Source organism: Oncorhynchus tshawytscha, linkage group LG08, assembly GCF_018296145.1.
Source record: "Oncorhynchus tshawytscha isolate Ot180627B linkage group LG08, Otsh_v2.0, whole genome shotgun sequence".
Classification (NCBI taxonomy): Eukaryota; Metazoa; Chordata; class Actinopteri; order Salmoniformes; family Salmonidae; genus Oncorhynchus; species Oncorhynchus tshawytscha.
This window is the reverse complement of record NC_056436.1, coordinates 67582825-67605548: the sequence shown is the minus strand read 5'-3', so window position 1 is coordinate 67605548 and position 22724 is coordinate 67582825. Positions and strand designations below refer to the sequence as shown.

The 22724-nt window shown below is 42.5% G+C and overlaps 1 protein-coding gene across 1 annotated transcript; it reads right to left on the bottom strand.

Annotated features, from left to right (window-relative positions):
* Positions 1-1848: 1848 nt before the first annotated feature.
* On the bottom strand, positions 1849-22050 carry LOC112256058 (phosphodiesterase 6A, cGMP-specific, rod, alpha). Its single transcript, XM_024429010.2, has 22 exons — positions 21469-22050; positions 19317-19469; positions 19149-19238; positions 18889-19029; positions 18625-18699; positions 18413-18477; positions 18181-18247; positions 17755-17802; positions 17266-17415; positions 14315-14458; positions 14011-14076; positions 13668-13814; positions 13257-13364; positions 11881-11990; positions 11512-11599; positions 10146-10246; positions 6317-6424; positions 5680-5743; positions 5242-5316; positions 4671-4754; positions 4373-4541; positions 1849-2570 (listed from the first exon to the last, which is right to left on the bottom strand). Exons 1-22 carry the CDS (start codon positions 21943-21945, stop codon positions 2521-2523), a joined length of 2580 nt encoding a protein of 859 aa, XP_024284778.1. The 5' UTR covers positions 21946-22050; the 3' UTR covers positions 1849-2520.
* Between the last annotated feature and the right edge of the window lie 674 nt (positions 22051-22724).

Below are 22724 nucleotides of genomic sequence, written 5' to 3'. Positions count from 1 at the left end.
TATAGCTAGCCTAGCGGACGGACGCACTGACTGATTAGGACTTCCCCATTAATGGTGACTCTTAAGGAGCCACTGGCCAATTTTCCACTCAGCCTGCCTGTGATTCATGTCAGTGTGACGCTCTCTAACTGGCTGTCTCTCATCCCCCTGCAGCCTCAGACTCTATGCGGCTACGAGACAGTAGGAGCCTCACTGAGCACCACAGCCCTATAGGGCCAACCCTGACTGCAGCACTCCCCTATTGGTGCTCAGCACAGTGATTACCTATGTCACCTACTGTGTTGTGTAGTGGTGACGCACGGCTCTTTGCAACAGTAAAGGAAAGCCCGTCCCCTCTGATTCCATCTGCCAATCAGTTCTCATTCTCCGTGCTCAATTAGGTCGGGCATCTTTCTGTGTTCTGTAAGACTTATGTATGACCCCAGTGGGATAGTTAACACACACACCTTGTACACACACTGTAACACTCACTACTCATGAGGGTGATGCTGATGCTGTGGACTTAATTCTGCAGTGAGGGAGCAATGCAGAGTACCGGTTTATTTACATAATTAATAACAATAGGATAGGGTAGCTTAGGATACACATCTATATCAATTTAAATATAGGGATACACTGCTGAATTCAAGGATAGTCTACTACTGTACATATACAGTGCATTCAAAAAGTATTCAGACCCCTTGACCTTTCCCACATTTTATCATGTTACAGCCTTATTCTTAAATGGATAAAATGTTTTGTTTTTTTCCCTCATCAATCTACATACAATAACCCATAATGACAAAGCAAAACGTTTTTTTTAAACATTTTTGCAAATGTATTAAATTTAAAAACTGAAATATAACATTTACATAAGTTTTCAGACCCTTTACTCAGTAGTTTATTGAAGCACCTTTGGCAGTGATTACAGCCTCTTGTCTTCTTTGGTATGACGCTACAAGCTTGGCACACCTGTATTTTGGGAGTTTCTCCCATTCTTCTCTACAGATCCTCTCAAGCTCTGTCAGGTTGGATGGGAAGTGTCGCTATTTTCAGGTCTCTCCAGAGATGTTTGATCGGGTTCAAGTCCGGGCTCTGGCTGGGCCACTCAAGGACATTCAGAGACTTGTCCCAAATAGAGTGGTCTGACAGTCTTAATGTGACTTTTGGCAAGCTCCAAGCGTGTTGTCTTGTGCCTTTTACTGAGGAGTGGCTTCCAGTCTGGCCACTCTACCATAAAGTCCTGATTTGTGGAGTGCTGCAGAGATGGTTGTCCTTCTGGAAGGTTCTCCCATCTCCACAGAGGAACTCTGGAACTCTGTCAGAGTGACCATCGGGTTCTTGGTCACCTCCCTGACCAAGGCCCTTCTCCCCCAATTGCTCAGTTTGGCCGGGCAGCCACCTCTAGGAAGAGTCTTGGTGGTTCCAAACTTCTTCCATTTAAGAATTTCGGAGGCCACTGTGTTCTTGGGGACCTTCAATGCTGTAGACATTTTTGGTACCCTTCCACAGATCTGTGCCTCGACACAATCCTGTCTTGGAGCTATATGGACAATTCCTTCGACCTTATGGTTTGGTTTTGGTCCCACAGTTGACATGCACTGTCAACTGTAGGACCTTATATAGACAGGTGTGTGACTTTCCAAATCATGTCCAATCAATTGAATTTGCCACAGGTGGACTCCAATCAATTTGTAGAAACATGTCAAGGATGATCAATAGAAACAGGATGCACCTGAGATCAATTTTGAGTCTGAATACTTATGTAAATAAAGTATTTCTGTTTTTTATTTCTAAAAGCCTGTTTTTGCATTATAGATTATTATAGATTATTGTGTGTAGATTAATGAGGAAAACATGTAATTTTATACATTTTAGAATAAGGCTGTAACATATCAACATGTGGCAAAAGTTAAGGGGTCTGAATACTTTCAGAATACAGTGTATGTTTAGCCTATGGAAATGATACCCAACCTTTTTTTGCTAACTGAATTCCGTATTTCTAAGGAAGTCAATTTCACATTGCCAAATTAATGAGTGTGTAAGTACATGGTAAATTCCAGTAAAATACCTAAATATTTACATTCATTGCACAGGAATAGGCTGTGTTTGAATTTGTCCATGAACTGCTTCATCCTGTGGATCCTCTGGTTTGGTACCATATATAGGTCAATGTACAGCACAGTGCAGTATACTGTAAGGCTATGCTAAGCTAATGCTATCCGGCTCTAGTTATGTATACTGTAATGCTAAGCTAATGCTAATTGGTACTAGTTATGTATACTGTAAGTCTACGCTAAACTAATGCTAACTGACTCTTGTTCAGTATACTGTAAGGCTAAATTAAGTTAATGCTAACCTACTCTAGTTATGTATACTGTAAGGGTATACTAACTTAATGCTAACCGGCTCAAGTTCAGCATACTGTAAGGCTACGCTAGGCTAATGCTAACCAGCTCTAGTAGACCGATATCTGGTACAGGAACGTAAAACTCCTGTCTTGGTACAGTCACTTTGGTCCAGGACTGGTATCTCTCAAGTCTAGTTGACAACACAGGTCTTTGACTGGGGCGCTGCTTCAGCTGCACTCGCTGTGTGAGAGAGGGAACAACACAGGGTTAGAGTACAGGGTCCATATTCACAAAGCGTCACATAATAGATGTGCTGATGTAGGATCAGGTCCTCCCTGTCTATATAATCGTATTAATTATGATCTAAAAGGGAAAACTGATCCTAGATCAGCACTGCTACTCTGAGACACTTTATGAATATAGATCCTGATCTCACATTTATGAAGTTGAATGAGCCCCAGAGCTTAAACTATACATTGTATCAAGGAGAGACAGTCCAAGTTTATGTCAGTCTGCAGTGTTTTCCTCTAGGGTTTTGCCTGTCCCCATAGAGACATGCTCTTAGTACACTGAAGAAAAATATAAAAGCAACATGTAAAGATCCCAGAAATGTTCCATAGGCACAAAAAGCTTATTTCTCTAAAATGGTGTGCTCAAATTTGTTTGCATCCCTGTTAGTGAGCATTTCTCCTTTTCCAAGATAATCCATCCACCTGACACGTGTGGCATATCAAGAAGCTGATTAAACAGCATGATCAGTACACAATAAAAGGCCACTCTAAAATGTGCAGTTTTGTCACACAACACAATGTGCCACAGATGTCTCATATTTTGAGGGAGCTTTCAATTGGCATGCTGACTGCAGGAATGTCCACCAGAGCTGTTGCCAGATAATTGAATGTTAATTTCTCTACCATAAGCCGTCTCCAACCAGCTTCATAACCGCAGACCACTTGTAACCAACCAGGCCAGCCCAGAACCTCCACATCCGACTGCTTCACCTGAAGGATCGTCTGAGACCAGCTACCCGGCCAACTGAAAGTGTGGGTTTGCACAACTGAAGAATTTCTGCACAAACTGTCAGAAACTGTCTCAGGTAAGCTCATTTGCGTGCTCGTCGTCCTCACCAGGGTCTTGACCTGACTGCAGTTCAGCATCATACCCAACTTCACTTGACAAATGCTCACCTTCGATGGCCACTGGCACACAGAGAAGGTTTGCTGATGTCAATTTTGTGAACAGAGCGCCTACGGTGGCGGTGGGGTTATGGTATGGGCAGGCATAAGCTACGGACAAAGAATACAATTGCAATTTATTGATGGCAATTTGAATGCACAGATACCGTGACGAGATCCTGAGGACCATTGTTGTGCCATTCATCCGTTGCCATCACCTCACGTTTCAGCATGATAATCCTGGTAGCTGAAAACGTCCCAGTTGGCCTGCATACTCATCAGACATGTCACCCATTGAGCATGTTTGGATGATCCGGATCAATGTGTATGACCGTATGTTCAAGTTCCCTTCCAATATCAATAAACTTCACACAGCCATTGAAGAGGAGTAGGGCAACATTCCACAGGCCACAATCAACAACCTGATCAACCCCTTTTTAAGGTATCTGTGACTAACATATGCATATCTGTATTCCTAGTCATGTGACATCCATAGATGAGGGTATACTGGATTTATTTCAATTGACTGATTTCCTTATATGAACTGTAACTCAGTTCATTTATATTTAAGTTCAGTGTAGTTTCCACCATGTATCCAGAGTGGCGCATCGGTCTAAGGGACTGCAGCTCAGTGCTAGAGGTGTCACTACAGACCCTGGTTTGATTCCAGGCTGTATCACAACTGGCCGTGATTGGGAGTCCCATAGGGCTGCGCGCAATTGGCCCAGCATCGTCCGGGTTTGGCCAGGGTAGGCCGTCATTGTAAATAAGAATTTGTTCTTAACTGACTTGCCTCGTTAAATAAAGGTTAAATAAAAAATCAAATGTCTAAAGAGGAAGTGTGGAGTATCTCTTAATGTGCGTTACCCTGCTTGGCTGCGGTGGCTGTAACAGCTGCCTCCTCCTTGACTGTCTTGGCCTCCTCCAGAGCAGCCAGCTTAGCTTCATGTATCTCCTTCAGAGCATTCCACTCCTTCCTGTTGTTCAGCAGCCGGTCCAGCATGGGAGTGATCTCCACATGGAAACGGGAGAACTCCTAGAGGAGGTGGGGGGAGATGGCGAGGAGGTGGAAAGTGTAAGTTCAAAATCCTAGCTAGATCTAAGTTACTTGGTATCCAGTGCCAACTACTAGTTATTTATTTATGATGGAGACACAAGGACTCACCTTGTACACAAAAGCACAGACAAAATCGATGAAACCACACTGCATCTTGGGAAGATCAGCTGATTTAGTCCTATCCATCATGGGCTGGGGAGTGGGTTGGGTTGGGGGGGGTTCATGGGATTAGTAGAACAAATGTACTAAAACTTGGCACTGCTTGACTCCAGCTAAAGCAATCAAATGGACCTAAACTACATTTTCCCGTTCTGACACAAATGCTGTTATACTCCTAGGAATCTTGCTGGGTAAAATGGTGTGTCAGTTGACTCGGCTGTAGTGACCACATCTGAATCACCACGCTACATAATAGACATCACCACATGCCCTATGGGAACTCTCCCTTACTCTCTCTCTCTCCCTTTCTCTCTCTCCATCTCTCTCCATCTCTCTCTCACTCTCCATCTCTCTCTGTCTCCCTCCCTTTCACTCTCTCTCCCCCTCTCTCTCTTGCTCTCTCCCCCTATCTCTCTTGCACTCTCTTTTTCTCTCTCTCCCTCTCCCTCTTACCCCCTCTCCTCTCTCTCTCTCTTTCTCTTTCTCCTCCTCCTCCTCAAGTCTCCCATTCAGTTCTTACAATAGGCTGCTGTTCCAGTACAGTCCTCTCCAGGTCACCCTGCTCCCAGAACTCTGCAGCCACAGACAGCGCCACCTGCAGGCCCACCCAGGAATGGTCACACACACAACACTCACAGACCAACATTATGAAACTTACAGAATGATGATGTCCATAGCAACAAGAGTACATTTGCACTGATGTGAGTTTGTGCTCACTTGCCTCAACGGAAATATTCTGTTACGATTTAATATATACTGTAGTATGAAAGGTCTGCTTCTGATGCAATCCAGAGCTTACAAGAAAAATGGCATTACAGAAATGCTATTCCATACTAATTGCTATTCCTCTCACATCCTCTTCTGTTTTCAATGTGGACTGCTGAAAGCCACATGTTCTAAGATGCTGTGTCGTTATGACAAAAGCAGCACAACTGAATCCTTCAAACATCTGTGTTACCTTGCTCTGGATGTCCCATGGTTTGGCAATAGCAGACAGATCGCAGGCCGTCATCATCATAGCCCTGTGTATGTAGAGGACAGATAGGGTGTGAGTATAAATCAAATCAATCACATTTATTTATAAAACCCTTTTTACATCAGCAGATGTCACGAAGTGACAAAAACCCCAAAGAGCAAGCAACGCAGATGTAGAAGCACGGTGGATAGGAACAACTCCTTAGAAAGGCATGAACTTAGGAAGAATCCTTGAGAGGAACCAGGCTCTGAGGGGTGGCCAGTCCTCTTCTGGCTGTGCCTGGTGAAGATTATAAGAGTACATGGCCATTAAGGCCAGATCGTTCGAAGGTCAGCGAGAAAATCAGTTGTGACAGGAGTATAATTATTTTCTCCACACCTTAGTGAACCCATATTTTTTTACGGATTGTGTTGAAGTCTAATATAGTCTTGGACCTGTAAAGACCTCCATAGATTATATTTGTCTTAGTGTCTGTCCTGTCTTGTCTTAGTTTTGTCTTCGTTTCTGCCCTGTTACGTTTGAAAAGTGAAATCTTACAAAGACCTCCATAGTTTCCTCCACAGGGCAATTACTACCCTCATATGCCTAGACCTACAACTCTCCTATGGAATTCACCTACATGACTATCTCCTTGCGAGTGGTCTGCTGCGTCATGTACTTGGTCCACTCGTCCCAGGTCTCGTAGGTCTTCGATTGGTCCACGATCTTCTGGAACATGGTTCTTTTCCTACAGACAGGAGGAAATCATCCTCAGTTACCGTGACACAGTATGCTTCCCATATGGCACATTATTCACTATATAGGGCACTACTTTTGACCAGGCTGATCACAAGTAGTGCACAATGTAGGAAATAGGGTGCCATTGGTATTTGGGATTGGTATTTTATTAGGATCCCCATTAGCTGTTGCGAAAGCAGCAGCTACTTTTCCTGGGGTCTACACAAAACATGAAACATTACATACAGTTGAAGTCAGAAGTTTACATACAATTAGGTTGGAGTTCTTAAAACCTTGTTTTTCAACCACTCCACAAATGTCTTGTTAACAAACTATAGTTTTGGCAAGTCAGTTAGGACATCTACTTTGTGCATGACACAAGTAATGTTCCCAACAATTGTTTACAGACAGATTATTTCACTTATAATTCACTGTATCACAATTCCAGTGGGTCAGAAGTTTACATACACTAAGTTGACTGTGCCGTTAAACAGCTTGGAAAATTCCAGAAAATTATGTCATGGCTTTAGAAGCTTCTGATAGTCTAATTGACATAATTTGAGTCAACTGGAGGTGTACCTGTGGATGTATTTCAAGGCCTACCTTCAAACTCAGTGCCTCTTTGCTTGACATCATGGGAAAAGGAAAATAAATCAGCCAAGACCTCAGAAAACAATTGTAGATCTCCACAAGTCTGGTTCATCCTTGGGAGCAATTTCCAGACGTCTGGAGGTACCACGTTCATCTGTACAAACAATAGTACGCAAGTATTACCACCGTGGGACCACGCAGCCATCATACTGCTCAGGAAGGAGACGCGTTCTGTCTCTTAGAGATGAATGCACTTTAGTGCGAAAAGTGCAAATCAATCCCAGAAAAACAGCAAAGGACCTTGTGAAGATGCTGGAGGAAACGGATACCAAAGTATCTATATCCATAGTAAAACAAGTCCTATATCAACATAACCTGAAAGGCCGCTCAGCAAGGAAGAAGCCACTGCCCCAAAACCGCCATAAAAAAGCCAGACTACGGTTTGCAACTGCACATGGGGACATAGATCGTACTTTTTGGAGAAATGTCCTCTGGTCTGATGAAAAACAAAATAGAACTGTTTGGTCATAATAACCATCATTATGTTTGGAGGAAAAAGGGGGAGGCTTGCAAGCCGAAGAACACCATCCCAACTGTGAAGCACGGGGGTGGCAGCATCATGTTGTGGGGGTGCTTTGCTGCAGGAGGGACTGGTGCACTTCACAAAATAGAAAATTATGTGGATATATTGAAGCAATATCTCAAGACATCAGTTAAGTTAAAGCTTGGTCGGAAATGGGTCTTCCAAATGAACAATGACCCCAAGCATACTTTACTTCCAAAGTTGTGGCAAAATGGCTTAAGGACAACAAAGTCAAGGTATTGGAGTGGCCATCACAAAGCCCTGACCTCAATTCTACCAAAAATGTGTCTACAGAACTGAAAAAGCATGTGTGAGCAAGGAGGCCTACAAACCAGACTCAGTTACACCAGCTTTGTCAGGAGGAATGAGTCAAAATTCACCCAACTTATTGTGGGACGCTTGTAAGGCTACCCAGAACGTTTGACCCAAGTTAAACAATTTAAAGGCAATGCTACCAACGACTAATTGAGTGTATGTAAACTAAAGACCCACTGGGAATGTGATGAAAGAAATAAAAGTAAATAATTCTCTCTACTATTCTCTCTGACATTTCACATTCTTAAAATAAAGTGGTGATCCTAACTGACCTAAGACAGATAATGTCAGGAATTGTGAAAAACTGAGTTTCAACGTATTTGTCTAAGGTGAATGTAAACTTCCGACTTCAACTGTAATACAGAACATTAATAGTTAAGAACAGCTCAAACCCAGAACTACATACATTTAAAACAATCACTTCACAATCTCCAAGCTCTCATGTACTCATATGCCTTTTCATAAGTATTAACACCCCTGGATTTCTTCACTTTATATTGTGTTACAAAGTGGAATTAACATTTAAAATACTCTGTCAAAGTAGAAGATACATATATTTGTCTTCATGTATGAAAAATAAAACACTACAGTATCTTAATTAGATAAGTATTAATCCCACTGAGTCAAAACATGTTAGGAACACCTTTGGCAGTGATTCATTTCTGGGTAAGTCTCTAAGACCTTTACACACCTGGATTGTGCCATACTTCCTCATTATTCTTTTTAAAAATGTTCTAGCTCTGTCAAGCTGGTTGTTGATCATTGCTAGACAGCCATTTTCAAGCCTTGACATAGGTACAGTGGCTTGCGAAAGTATTCACCCCCTTGGCATTTTTCCTATTGTGTTGCCTTACAACCTGAAATTAAAATGGATTTTGGGGGGGTTTGTATCATTTGATTTACACAACATGCCTACCACTTTGAAGATGCAAAATATTTTTGATTGTGAAACAAACAAGAAATAAGACAAAAAAACTGAAAACTTCAGCGTAACTATTCACCCCCCCCCAAAGTCAATACTTTGTAGAGATACCTTTTGCAGCAATTACAGCTTCAAGTCTCTTGGGGTATGTCTCTATAAGCTTGACACATCTAGCCACTGGGATTGTCCTGCTAGAAGGTGAACCTCTGTTCCCAGTCTCAAATCTCTGGAAGACTGAAACAGGTTTTCCTCAAGAATTTCCCTGTGTTTAGCTCCATCCATCATTCTTTCAATTCTGACCAGTTTCCCAGTCCCTGCTGATGAAAAACAACCCCACAGCATGGGGATGGTTCTCGGGGTGATGAGAGGTGTTGGGTTTGCGCCAGACATAGTATTTTCCTTGGTGACCCAAAAGCTCAATTTTAGTCTCATCTGACCAGAATACCTTCTTCCTTTTGTTTGGGGAGTCTCCCTCATGCCTTTTGGCGAACACCAAACATGTTTGCTTTATTTTTTCTTAAAGCAATGGCTTTTTTTCTGTCCACTCTTCTGTAAAGCCCAGCTCTGTGGAGTGTACGGCTTAAAGTGGTCCTATGGACAAATATTCTAATCTCCACTGTGGAGCTTTACAGCTTCTTCAGGGTTATCTTTGGTCTCTTTGTTGCCTCTCTGATTAATGCACTCCTTGCCTGGTCCATGAGTTTTGGTGAGCAGCCTCTCTTGGCAGGTTTGTTGTGGTGCCATATTTTTTCTATTTTTTAATAATAGATAAAATGGTGCTCTGTGCGATGTTCAAAGTTTCTGATATTTTTTTTTAACATGAAATCCAAATAAAAATCCATTTCAATTACAGGTTGTAATGCAACAAAATAGGAAAAACGCCAAGGGGGGTGAATACTTTTGTAAGGCACTGTATTTTTCCTCAAGGATTTTGCCAGTGCTCAGCTCCATTACATTTTTTTTTACCCTGAAAAACTTCCCAGTACCTGCCAACAACAAGCATACCCATAACATGATGCAGACACCACCATGCTTGAAAATATGGAGAGAGGTACTCAGTGATGTGTTGTGTTAGATTGAACCCAAACATTAAGTTAATTTCTTTGCCACAAGGACAAAAAGTTAATTCCTTTGCCACATTTTCTGCAGTATTGATTTTGTGCCTTTTTTGCAAACAGGATGCATATTTTGGAATATATTTTATTCTGTACAGGCTTCTTCCATTTTAAATTCAGGCTGTAACAACGAAATGTGTAAAATGTCAAGGGGTGTGAATACTTTCTGAAGGCACTGTACAACAGTTGGAGAGTAGCTACTCACTTAAAGTAGAGAGCGAGGTCAGTGGCGATGATGGCGATGTCCATCAGATGAATGACATGCTCGTGCTGAGCACGACTAAGATTCTGATAAATATTTAAGGCCTGAAACAGATTAACAGATATCAACATAGATATATTTGAATGTGATAACATATTCATATTTAACATGTACTGTTGAATCAGCAAATACCAACAAAGATGTATAGTAAATCAAATGTATGATTAACAAATAACAAACATGTGAAGCTGCTGCCTGCCACAGTTCATGGTTAGTGATAATGTGAACATTGAAAGGTTGCCTAATTATGGGATTGCTGGTGGGCAGATTCTCCCAGGCACTTTCTGTGCCATCAGAACTGCACCATTCACAGTATGACTTCTCCAAGAGAGAAACCAACCCCTCTCAGGTCAGAACTTCTAGAACAGGGATCATCAACTACATTTGGCCGAGGGCATGGTCCGGGGGCCGGAACATAATTATAAATCGACTGCAAATCGATAATCATAAATCGACTGCAAGAAGCCCAAACCGATTTCATATTTGACTAAAATATAACAATGTCAAACCTGGCTTACATTTAAATACGATCACATACACTGACATTAGGAACATCAAACATTAGGAACATCTTCCTAATATTGAATTGCACCCCCTTTTGCCCACAGAACAGTCTCAAATTATTGGGGCATGGACTCTACAAGGTGTCAAAAGCATTCAACAGGGATGGTGGCCCATGTTGACTTCAATGCTTCCCACAGTTGTGTCAAATTGGCTGGATGTCCTTTGGGTGGTGGACCATTATTGATACACACGGGAAACTGTTGAGTGTGAAAAACCCTGCAGCATTGCAGTTCTTGACACAAACCGGTGCACCTACTACCATACCCCGTTCAAAGGCACTTACATTTTCTGTCTTTCCCATTCACTCTCTGAATGGCACACATACACAATCCATGTTTCAATTGACTCAAGGCTTAAAAATCCTTCTTTAACCTGTCTCCTCCCCTTCATCTACACGGATTGAAGTGGATTTAACAAGTGACATCAATAAAGGATCATAGCTTTCACCTGGATTCACCTGGTCAGTCTATGTCATGGAAAGAGCGGGTGTTCTTAATGTTTTGTATACTCAGTGTAGATCTCTATATTATGCGTTGTAATACTTGGGAACAGATTTCCAAAATTAAAATCACTTGGAGCTGATGTCCTGGTGTTTTTCCATGTCAGAAAATTGTTATTATTTTAATTTAATTTATTGCTCAGAAACCTTTTTTGGGGGGGCTAAATAAAACCACCCACTGGCCAATTTCAGCCCATGGTGACTATGTAGGGAATAGGGTGCCATTTGGGAAGCAACCTCACTCACAGGGTCTCTCAGCAGGGTCTTCCCAGTCTCCAGATGGTGTCTCTCCAGGATGGAGGAGCCGTGGAGCTTTGCGAGAGGGTTTCCAGACCTGACAAACACAGAAGGAGGGAGAGGGAAAAAATGATTATAGCCATTGGTAAGTAATGAGTCATTGCTTTCTCTGTTGATGTTTCTACAACTTTCCAGGTATCACTGTAGGCAGCATATCTGGGTTATAATAGTCTTTGTTTACCTTCAAACACATAAGCTATGATTGATTGAGCTTACCTGGCATATACCCTGCCCTTTTGGTACTTTAGACAGGCACAAATCAAACAGTCAAACTATTTGAAAGAAAACAAAAAAATGTAAACCCAGTCATTCCCTTACTTCATCTGGTAGAGGTTGTTGGTACCTCTGTGGTCGACATCGTGGCATAAGCCAGCTGTTACCATGGCCATGGTCTCTAGCTCTGTGTAATAACGCTTCAGGTCACCTGTCTAATGCAATAATAGAGGAAGTTAGGTTTGGTCACATGTCTAATGATACAGGAAGTTAGGTTTGGCCACATGTCCAATAATACAGGTAGTTAGGTTTGGCCACATGTCTAATGATACAGGAAGTTAGGTTTGGTCACATGTCTAATGATACAGGAAGTTAGGTTTGGCCACATGTCTAATGATACAGGAAGTTAGGTTTGGCCACATGTCCAATGATACAGGAAATTAGGTTAGGGTCCAGGATTCATGGGGCTAACACCAGGGGCTATATGGAGCCACACATGGGCCTCTTACTGAGTCCCCTCTCCCCTCCTGCTCCTATGGAGATGGCTGGCTCTGGAGGCCTCATTAGAAGCAATAAAGCCTGGACCGAGCTGAGCCACACAGCCACGCAGAAGAGGACTGCTGATAATGAGCCTGACCCCGCTCCCTTATCCTCCTTCCGCTGTGAGTTAAGTTACTGTACGTCTGAAGAGTTCACTGTGGTTATAGGAAAGCAGCGCTGGAAAAAGTACCCAATTGTCATACTTTTGTGAAAGTAAAGATACCGTAATAGAAAATGACTCAAGTAAAAGTGAAAGTCACAGCAAACCATTTTCTTGTTTATTTATTTCCGTATAGCCAGGGGCACACTCCAACACTCAGACATCATTTACAAACGAAGCATGTATGTTTGGTGAGTCTGCCAGATCAGAGCTATTCAGGATGACCAGGGATAAGTGCATGAATTGGACCATTTTCCTGTCCTGCTAAGCATTCAAAATTTACTTTTGGGTGTCAGGGAAAATGTATGGAGTAAAAAGTACATAATTTTCTTTAGGAATGTAGTGGAGTAAAAATAAAACTAGTAAAAAATACAGATACCCCAAAAAATGACTTAAGTAGTATTTTAATGTATTTTTACTTAAGTACTTCACACCACTGTAGGAAAGAACAATTCAGAAAGGAAGGGTCACACTTGGAGGACTCATTACATGACAGGGGAGGAGGGTATCAGTGTTAGGGGTTCAGTAAAGATAGATCACCTGGCCACCACAGCTTGAAGATATATTACATGTATCAACTGTCATGGTATCATCCATGGTGTCAGTGCAAGGTATTGTAGGTGAAGTGTTTATTCCTGAGGGTTTGTGAATTATAAGTATGTATGCATCCAAAAGGGCGCACTATTCCCTATATAGTGTACTAATTTTGATCGGGGCTCATCGGGCTCTGGTCAAAAGTAATGCACTATATGGGGAATAGGGTGCCATTTGAAGTACTCACCATGAGCAAAGTGAACATGGTCTGGCCCACATTGAAGCCATGACTCCAGTTATGGTAGGTGATCTGCCTGTAGCCCTTACTGAGGGAGTAACAGAACCTGGTGAGGGTCTGAGAGACACATATAGGACAGGCATTGTTACAGACCAGATAGCTCTCAACAGCTAGATGGTTTTTGGCACACTATGTCAATACATGTTGTACATTAGGAGAGTATATAATCATTATCTATATTAACATAAACTGTCATGATGTAGTTATTAAATGTTACTCATGCAATTGTTAAGCCTTTAATTGTGTAGCCTTGCTTTATAACCCACTGCTGTATGTGTTCTCTAAATGGAACACATGACGTGGCAATAGTGTGGGCCATATGTCTCTGGCCAAGATGCTTCTTCATCAGTGATGTCTCACCTCACGGGGGACGTGGAACTTGTCCACCACTCCCAACTCATAGTACATCTTAATGCCTAACTTGACCAGGTCTAGATGACTGTGCTCAAAGTCACAGAAGTGAAACTCAAAGAGCTCCGACTTGGAAGAGGGTGGTAGAACTTCCGACTGTATGGAGACAGGGAAACAAAATGCATTACGGGTTCTACCAAGGCAGCTAGCCAGCCAATCAGTCAGCCAGTCAGCCAGTCACTCCACCAGCCAGCCAGCCAGTCAGCCAGTCACGCAACCAGACAGCCAGTCAGCCAGTCAGCCGACACAAGAAGCAAGTAGAAAATAGATGTTAGTTAGAATAGTTGTTTACCAGGATTGCTTCCAGTTCCACCTCCTCACACTCATGTGGTTCCTTTCCATACCTATCCCTGGTATTCTAAAAGCAAAGCACACCATCAGTGTTCACCTTAGATGAAACAGCATTATATCGATCAATTTCTGAATTTCCTGGAAAACCTTGGTTATTTCTCAGTAAATAGCTCTGTCTAAATCTCACAGATGGTAACTAGCGTTCCACTATTGACTGACTACCTAATATCCAGTATGACAGGCTTTTTTCCATGTTATAAATGCACTTTTCATCTGGTGTCTATGAATAATGTTACTTTACCCACCAATACATTCTGGGTCTCATCCGTCCTGCACTTGATGTGGTACAGCACCATGTCCTGGAAGATGTCCTTCCTGTTCTCCAGCTTGTTCCACTTGTCATAGGTGTCTGTGTTGAGCACAGACCAGCCAAGGAACTGGGTGAGAGACTGCCATGACCAGAGAAAGAGTTAGGCTATTGCATTTCTTGGTCAACATAATAAGTATACACTCAGTATACACTCAGTACACACAGACACAACAAATGGTATTGAGAGGGGGATGTGGTACAAGCTATCATATAGAATGGATTACTGTAACTGACAATGTTATTGATAAGTATCTGAAACAGCCCTATGAAGTAGTATTATGTGTTAACTGGCATTATCTCAAATGCAAGAGTGGATGAGAGTACAGATGTAGGATCTTAATTTGATCACTATTCTGTTGCTGAGTTTTTCTATTTTGTTGCTGAGAAATGAAAACTTGGAGTATACTTGAGTTTTAAAAAGGCTTCTAATGTTTGTAATTTCCAAACCCTTACAAAAAGTCCATTAATTATATTCCACATAACAATTCACACTTCCTGTTGCTGCAGCAAGAAGGGGCCTTAACTCTCAGTCTGCATCCAGAAGAAGCTTTAACTCTCAGCTCTCACCTAGAAGTAGCTTTAACTCTCAGCCTTCATCCAAAAGTAGCTTTCTCCCAGCCCTCATCTAGAAGGAGCCTTAACTCTCAGTCTGCATCCAGAATATACTTTAACTCTCATCCCTCATCCAGAAGGAGCTTTAACTCTCAGCCCTCATCCAGAAGGAGCTTTAACACTCAGCCCTCATCCAGAAGGAGCTTTAACACTCAGCCCTCATCCAGAAGGAGCCTTAACTCTCAGCCCTCACCCAGAAGGAGCCTTAACTCTCAGCCTTCATCCAAAAGTAGCTTTCTCCCAGCCCTCATCTAGAAGAAGCCTTAATTCTCAGTCTGCATCCAGAATAAGCTTTAACTCTCATCCCTCATCCAGAAGGAGCTTTAACTCTCAGCCCTCATCCAGAAGGAGCTTTAACTCTCAGCCCTCATCCAGAAGGAGCTTTACTCTCAGCCCTCATCCAGAAGGAGCTTTAACTCTCAGCCCTCATCCAGAAGGAGCTTTAACTCTCAGCCCTCACCCAGAAGGAGCCTTAACTCTCAGCCCTCACCCAGAAGGAGCTTTAACTCTCAGCCCTCATCCAGACAGAGCTTTAACTCTCAGCCCTCATTTAGAAGAAGCTTTAACTCTCAGCCATCATCCAAAAGGAGCTTTAACTCTCAGCTCTCATCCAAAAGGAGCTTTAACTCTCAGCTCTCATCTAAAACGAGCTTTAACTCTCAGCTCTCATCCAAAAGGAACTTTAACTCTCAACCATTATCCAAAAGGAGCTTTAACTCTCAGCCCTCATCCAAAAGGAGCTTTAACTCTCAGCTCTCATCCAGACGGAGCTTTAACTTTCAGCCCTCATCCAAAAGGAGCTTTAACTCTCAGCCATCATCCAAAGGAGCTTTAACTTTCAGCCCTCATCCAAAAGGAACTTTAACTCTCAACCATTATCCAAAAGGAGCTTTAACTCTCAGCCCTCATCCAAAAGGAGCTTTAACTCTCAGCTCTCATCCAGAAGGAGCTTTAACTTTCAGCCCTCATCCAAAAGGAGCTTTAACTCTCAGCCATCATCCAAAGGAGCTTTAACTTTCAGCCCTCATCCAAAAGGAACTTTAACTCTCAGCCATCATCCAAAAGGAGCTTTAACTCTCAGCCCTCATCCAGAAGGAGCTTTAACTCTCAGCCCTCATCCAGAAGAAGCTTTAACTCTCAGCCCTCATCCAGAAGGAGCTTTAACTCTCAGCCTTCATCCAGAAGGAGCTTTAACTCTCAGCCCTCCTCCAAGGGGAGCTTTAACTCTCAGCCCTCCTCCAAAGGGAGCTTTAACTCTCAGCCCTCATCCAAAGGGAGCTTTAACTCTCAGCCCTCATCCAAAGGGAGCTTTAACTCTCAGCCCTCATCCAAAGGGAGCTTTAACTCTCAGCCCTCATCCAAAGGGAGCTTTAACTCTCAGCCCTCATCCAAAGGGAGCTTTAACTCTGAGCCATCATCCAAAGGAGCTTTAACTTTCAGCCATCATCCAAAAGGAGCTTTAACTCTAACCAATACCCAATGCAGATACTGCCAATGGCCTGTGTTTATTTATACAGCAGTTACACAGTGCTGTCGCTCTCTACCTCCCCCTCAGTAGCAGCAACTCTGGACTCAGTGCTCTCTCTCTCTAACCCCCCCTCAGTAGCAGCATCTCTGAATTCAGTGCTGTCTCTCTCTACCTCCCCCTCAGTAGCAGCATCTCTGCTGTCCTCTCTCTACCTCCCCCTCAGTAGCAGCATCATTGGACTCAGTGCTGTCTCTCTCTACCTCCCCCTCAGTAGCAGCAGCTCTGAATTCAGTGCTGTCTCTTTCTACCTCCCCCTCAGCAACAGCATCTCTGCTGTCCTCTCTCTACCTCCCCCTCAGTAGCAGCATCTCTGAACTCAGTGATGTCTCTCTCTACCTCCCCTCAGCAGCAGCATCTCTGAACTCAGTGATGTCCTTTCTTTACCTCCCCCTCAGCAGCAGCATCTCTGAACTCAGTGATGTCCTCTCTCTATGTTAGAGGAAATTATGGTTGAAATACCTCCCCCTCAGCAGCAGCATCTCTGAACTCAGTGATGTCCTCTCTCTACCTCCCCCTCAGCAGCAGCATCTCTGAACTCAGTGCTGTCCTCTCTCTACCTCCCCCTCAGCAGCAGCATCTCTGAACTCAGTGCTGTCCTCTCTTTACCTCCCGCTCAGCAGCAGCATCTCTGAACTCAGTGCTGTCCTCTCTCTACCTCCCCCTCAGTAGCAGCATCTCTGAACTCAGTGCTCTCTCTCTCTACCACCCCCTTAGTAGCAGCAGCTCTGGACTTTACAGTAGCATACCTCCATCAGAGTTTCATCCTGCTCGTCAAAGGGTTTCCCATCTTTCCTGTTGTAGAAGGTGGCTACTGCGACAATTTCCTCTTTCTTATTCACGATGGGGAGGGACAGGACGTTCTTAATGATCCAGCCGGAGCTATCCACGGGCCCTTTCTGAACAGGACAAGGAAACAGGAACCACCTGACGTCAATGACTTCGCAATAGGTTCATAGCATTACAAAAACAATATTAGTTGACTTAAACCTGCCATACATACCTTTGAATGTGTTAATTCACATCAGTGCATGACTTGACTACTAATATTTACAGTACTTTGTATGGGTAAGTCTTTGCCTCAGTGTTGGAAATAGCAGCATTAATCTATTTGAATTGTGTCTAGGCCTGTCTACTATAATGGAAGTCCACTTGGCCACAGGACACTAACCCCTTCAGAGATTTGTTTAATTTGTGCGTTCAACAGCACTGAACTAATCATGGAGAACGGATCTTACTTGGAAGCTGAAGAAGTCATCTTGTGCCGCGTTCATAATGTTACAGATCTGGAGGGGAGAAGAAGAAAGAGGGAAGAGAGGAGAGGGGAAGAGAGGAGAGGATGATCACGCTCGCTCAGATGGAAAAGCACTGCATGATTAGTTACAATGTCCACAAAATTGCAATTATCCATCATTTCAGTGCAAGAGCACATTTCGTTTCCAGGCTGTGTGTGTTTGACAGCTGCATAATAAACTGTAATGGCTTTCTGGTTGTGTGATGCCCATGAATACCGCGTACAGGGAAGGGAAGATATGGGCTGCATACAAAATGGCACCCTATAGTCCCTATGGGCCCTGGTCAAAAGTAGTGTGCTATATAGTAAAATGGGTGCAATTTCGGACGCATTCATTCTTCATTTAGGAAGGGAAGGATTCCCAGCTCACCAGTCCCTCCTTAGCCACGTAGGTGGGCAGGCCACTGACCAGAGCCCAGTGGTCCGGAGCTGGGTTGCTGACAAGGACAGGGGGAGAGGGAGATTTTATACTATTACTATTTTAAAAAGTACCAAATCAAATGCAGTAATATATGCACCTGAAAGGGTGTAAAAGCAGCACATACATGATAAGGTGATATATATATAATTCCATTTTCCACATCATTGATGAAATGACTCACGGTAAAACTTTGATCTCCTCTTTTCCATGTAAAATGTAGTCAATCACTTTGTAGAAGTTTATTTCCTGAAGAAAAATGAGTTACATGTAATTGGAATGAGATTGAATACTGATAACGTATCAAATGACATACATTACCATTATTCATGTTTGAGTTGGCTCAGATCTGTCCGGGTCATTTGACTGTTGCCCGTTAAGTCACCAGTCACTCACTCTGCCATCAGGAGTCTTGGGTCCATCGTATTGAGGCACTTCTCCCATTAGCACAGGCCAAAGGTCATAGAATTCCTGCAACACACAGGGTTATTTCATTGAATCCTTCTCAAATACAAGGGGAACATATTAATCCACATCAATTCAACATGTTGAATTAAACATAACAAAAGGTCAACTGAACATGACTAGATAATGGTGAGTGGTTCCTGAGCATTAGTATGCTGATGTTTTTAGCAGGTTGAGATTCATGTCCGACCTCACCTTAGTCTTGGTCATGTCCAGGAGGCCAACAGAGTAACGTTCACAGTTAAGGAACTCCCTGATGGTATAGAGGGCCTTGTGGAACTGTCTCTCAATATCTGTCATCTCCTCAAACACTTTGCTGGCAGACCAGAGCAGGACCTAGAGGGTGGGAGATGTCAGAGACAGCACAGTCGTAGCAGGGAAAAATATGTAATTTCTGAAATATAAGCAGGCCTCATCGTCAATAAACTCATCAATAAAATCAAGAGAGGTCTTACCTGTCCTCTTCTGGTCTCACAGTTGTGAAGGTAGCTCAAATGGAACACTCTTAGGATCAGGTTGGCAAAGTTGAGATACTTCAACAGAGTCTGTTGCAGAAACATCTACGTTCAGTATAACTGAAGGGAGAGGTTAGGGTTGGAGATTAGAGGTTAGGGATAGGTTACCTCCTCATCCTGCTTAGTGAAGTGTGGAGCTCCAATCTTGTTCACAGCCATCATAACAGCCACCATGTCCTTGCCGTTCATGATAGGGGTAGCCAAGACACTCTTGGTCTGGTATTCTTGGATCTGGTCCACAAAGTCACTGTAGTGGCTGCTCTGGAGGAAGAACCACAGGAAAGTATTTAGAATTTATAAACAAACATCTATCAATGTGCTGTAGCTTGATACATTCAATTGACACTTTTGACCATAAATACATTGATGAGATCATCCAACTTGCACATCACAGTGAAACCCTACACAACAAAAGGTGCTATATGGAACCAAAAAGGGTTCTTCGGTTCTCCCCATAGGAGAACCCTTTCAATAACCCCTTTTGGTTCCATGTAGAACCCTTTTGGGTTCCATGTAAGAACCCTTTCCTGAGAGGGTTGTACCAAAAATGATTATCCTATAGGGGACAGCAGAAGTGTAGTCCCAAAGGTAATAAAAGGTCAATTATTATTTGATTATGTAAAAACTCTCTTTCAGAACACTACTAAGGGGAGGGGAACTTGTTCAATGTTAAAAACAGAATATGCTTTTGTTATATTCTATTAATCCAGGAATAGATTAATTCACTGCCTAACATATCATCTAACGCTAAGAATGGTTTGATATCTGTGTCATTGTGGGCTATTCTTGACTGGGGAATATATATCATGATTAAAACATGTGGATTAAAGGAGAAAGGACATTACAGGTCAACACTAAATAGAATAAAGGTGAGTTCTCTTGTTATTCCGCTGACTTGAGGAAAATGGCTTTGTGCTATGACCTTTAGAAATAATCCAGGATCGCTCTAATTCAGCTGAGATTAAAGGCCTTATCCCTTGCAGGCCGAGTAACACCCAGCAGCCCTGCCTGTCTGCATGACCGACCAACGGGGGAGGGGACTGCCTTGCCGTAATCCCACACCACACTTACATATCGCAGTAATGGTGGCTCTGCCTTTCACTAGGGAAAAGAAAGACCCAGAGCTCGATCCATCCTCTCCCTAATTACCATTTTAAAAAATCCAGGCAACTAGAGCGATCTAACAGTCTCCGTCAGTGGTTGAACTCTGTAATCCTTGATATGAGTCATATGTCTCCCTTTACCACACACTGCTACATATGAGCATAACTATGAGCAGGACTATGAGCAGGGCTATGATAGGAAACATTTTCTAATCATGATGATACTTTGGCTGTACTACTCTGTCTTATTTTGGTAAAGGATATTGTATCAGTGAGAGTTTGTGGTATTTGGTATAAGTATATTTTATCAGTGAGAGTTTGTGCTATTTGGTATAAAGATATTCTATCAGTGAGCATTTGTGGTATTTGGTAAAGGATATTTTATCAGTAATCATTTATGGTATTTGCTAAAGGATATTGTATCAGTGAACGTTTGTAGTATTTGGTAAAGGATATTTTATCAGTGAACGTTTATGGTATTTGGTAAAGGATATTTTATTTAGTGATCATTTATGGTATTTGGTAAAGGATATTTTATCAGTGAACGTTTGTAGTATTTGTTCAAATGAATAACAAGATTAAATATGTGTCTGTATCACAAGAAAGTCTACTGGATAATAGGAATGTGACTATAATAACATATGTAAATGGTTTTATATGAAAGCAGAATAAATGTATTCTTTTTAGGTCAAATCATTTGATACAGGTATTGACAGTGATGGCCATCCACTGTGTTCAAGTCTAATTTGTCACATTGCCAAGTACAGTGAAATGCTTACCTTGCAAGCCCTACCCAACAGTGAGGATACGGAGTAGAGTGACAAACATGTTAAGTATGAAAATAAGCTTGGCAATCACTTCCAAATGTCAAATGAATTGGCTCTAGTAAGATTGACCTGGCAGTAGTATCACAAATAGGATGGTCTTATGCTGCCCTCTAGAGGCAGTAGGACACTAGGCCCATGCGTCTGAATCTGACTGGAGAGCTACAGTCAGTTCTCATTTCTTCACCGGAAAGGAATTTCTTGGAATTAACATGACCACTTGATAAGGTAACACGAACGGGCAGGTAAACTGTAGTTGCTATATCGCTATTGGGAATGTGAACCTTTAAGTGCAAGATTTCTCCACAATGATCTATAGCCTTGTATGTTTACCTGTGAGACATCTGGGATGTTGACAGTCTTCTTGGTGGTGGCCACATGGCCCACAATACCGATGTCCATGGGAAAGACTATCTCACTGTCTGGCTGGACCAGGCACTCCTCCAAGGTGGCGTCCTTGTGCACGTTGAAGAGTCTCGTGGCCAGCTCGGCCGTGCCATTACGCATCCGGTACATGAACAGGCTCATCTTCTCTGACCGTATCATGAAGCTGAGATGTTTCATGAAGTTGAAGATAGCCTTCTCCATCTGGATGTTGTCCTGCAGGTCTCTGACCATGTCAAATATGATCTCACTCTCCTCCACTGTGCTCAGCTCGTGGAAGCTGCTGGTGTTCACCTGGGAAGTCTTGTTGTCTTTGAAAAGGTCCGAGATGACCTTCGGACGGAACTTGGTATCGTAGTACTGCTTGGCAAAGTCAGGGTTGCTGTCCAGAAACTTCTCAGCCACGTCTTTGTCCACGGCTGCCATTTTTCAGCTGATGTGTGTCTATATGCTATAGCTCCTCAAAGAGCTGGAAGTGTCTCTCCTCAGCTCACTGTGCTGGTTAGCCCTGTGCTGTGTGGCTACACTGTCTGCAGGTGGCTGAGAAGAATAGGGATTAGCAGGATTGTTTTAAATGGTCATGTGTGTTGATAAGCCTGAATCCAATTACACACAGATTACGATAAGTTATTCTCACACGTTGTAATGAATTATAGACCTACCTGGAGTGTCTCCTCACTCAACAACCTTTTGTAGGCCTACAGTACTTGTGGACTACAACAGAAATAAGTCTTTTGACTTGTTTGTGTATTGAACATTTTGGTATACGTATCTGTTGCCTAGTGTAACATTTTATTTATTTCAAATTTTCAAATCAAATCAAAATGAAATACAAAATACCTTACAGTAAATATTGCATTTTAAAGTATCATGAGAATAACCTATAGCCTACTGTGCTTTCTGATAAATATTTTATTTTAAAAAATTGTCATGGTATTAAAACAATAGCAGAGTGTGGGTAATATGATGTGAACTGATTTAGTGTATCAGCCTCCTGCAGTTGAGCTAATAAATAAACAGAGGAGGGGTACAGTAATATGATGTGAACTGGTTTAGTGTATCAGCCTCCTGCAGTTGAGCTAATAAATAAACAGAGGAGGGGTACAGTAATCTGATGTGAACTGGTTTAGTGTATCAGCCTCCTGCAGTTGAGCTAATAAATAAACAGAGGAGGGGTACAGTAATATGATGTGAACTGGTTTAGT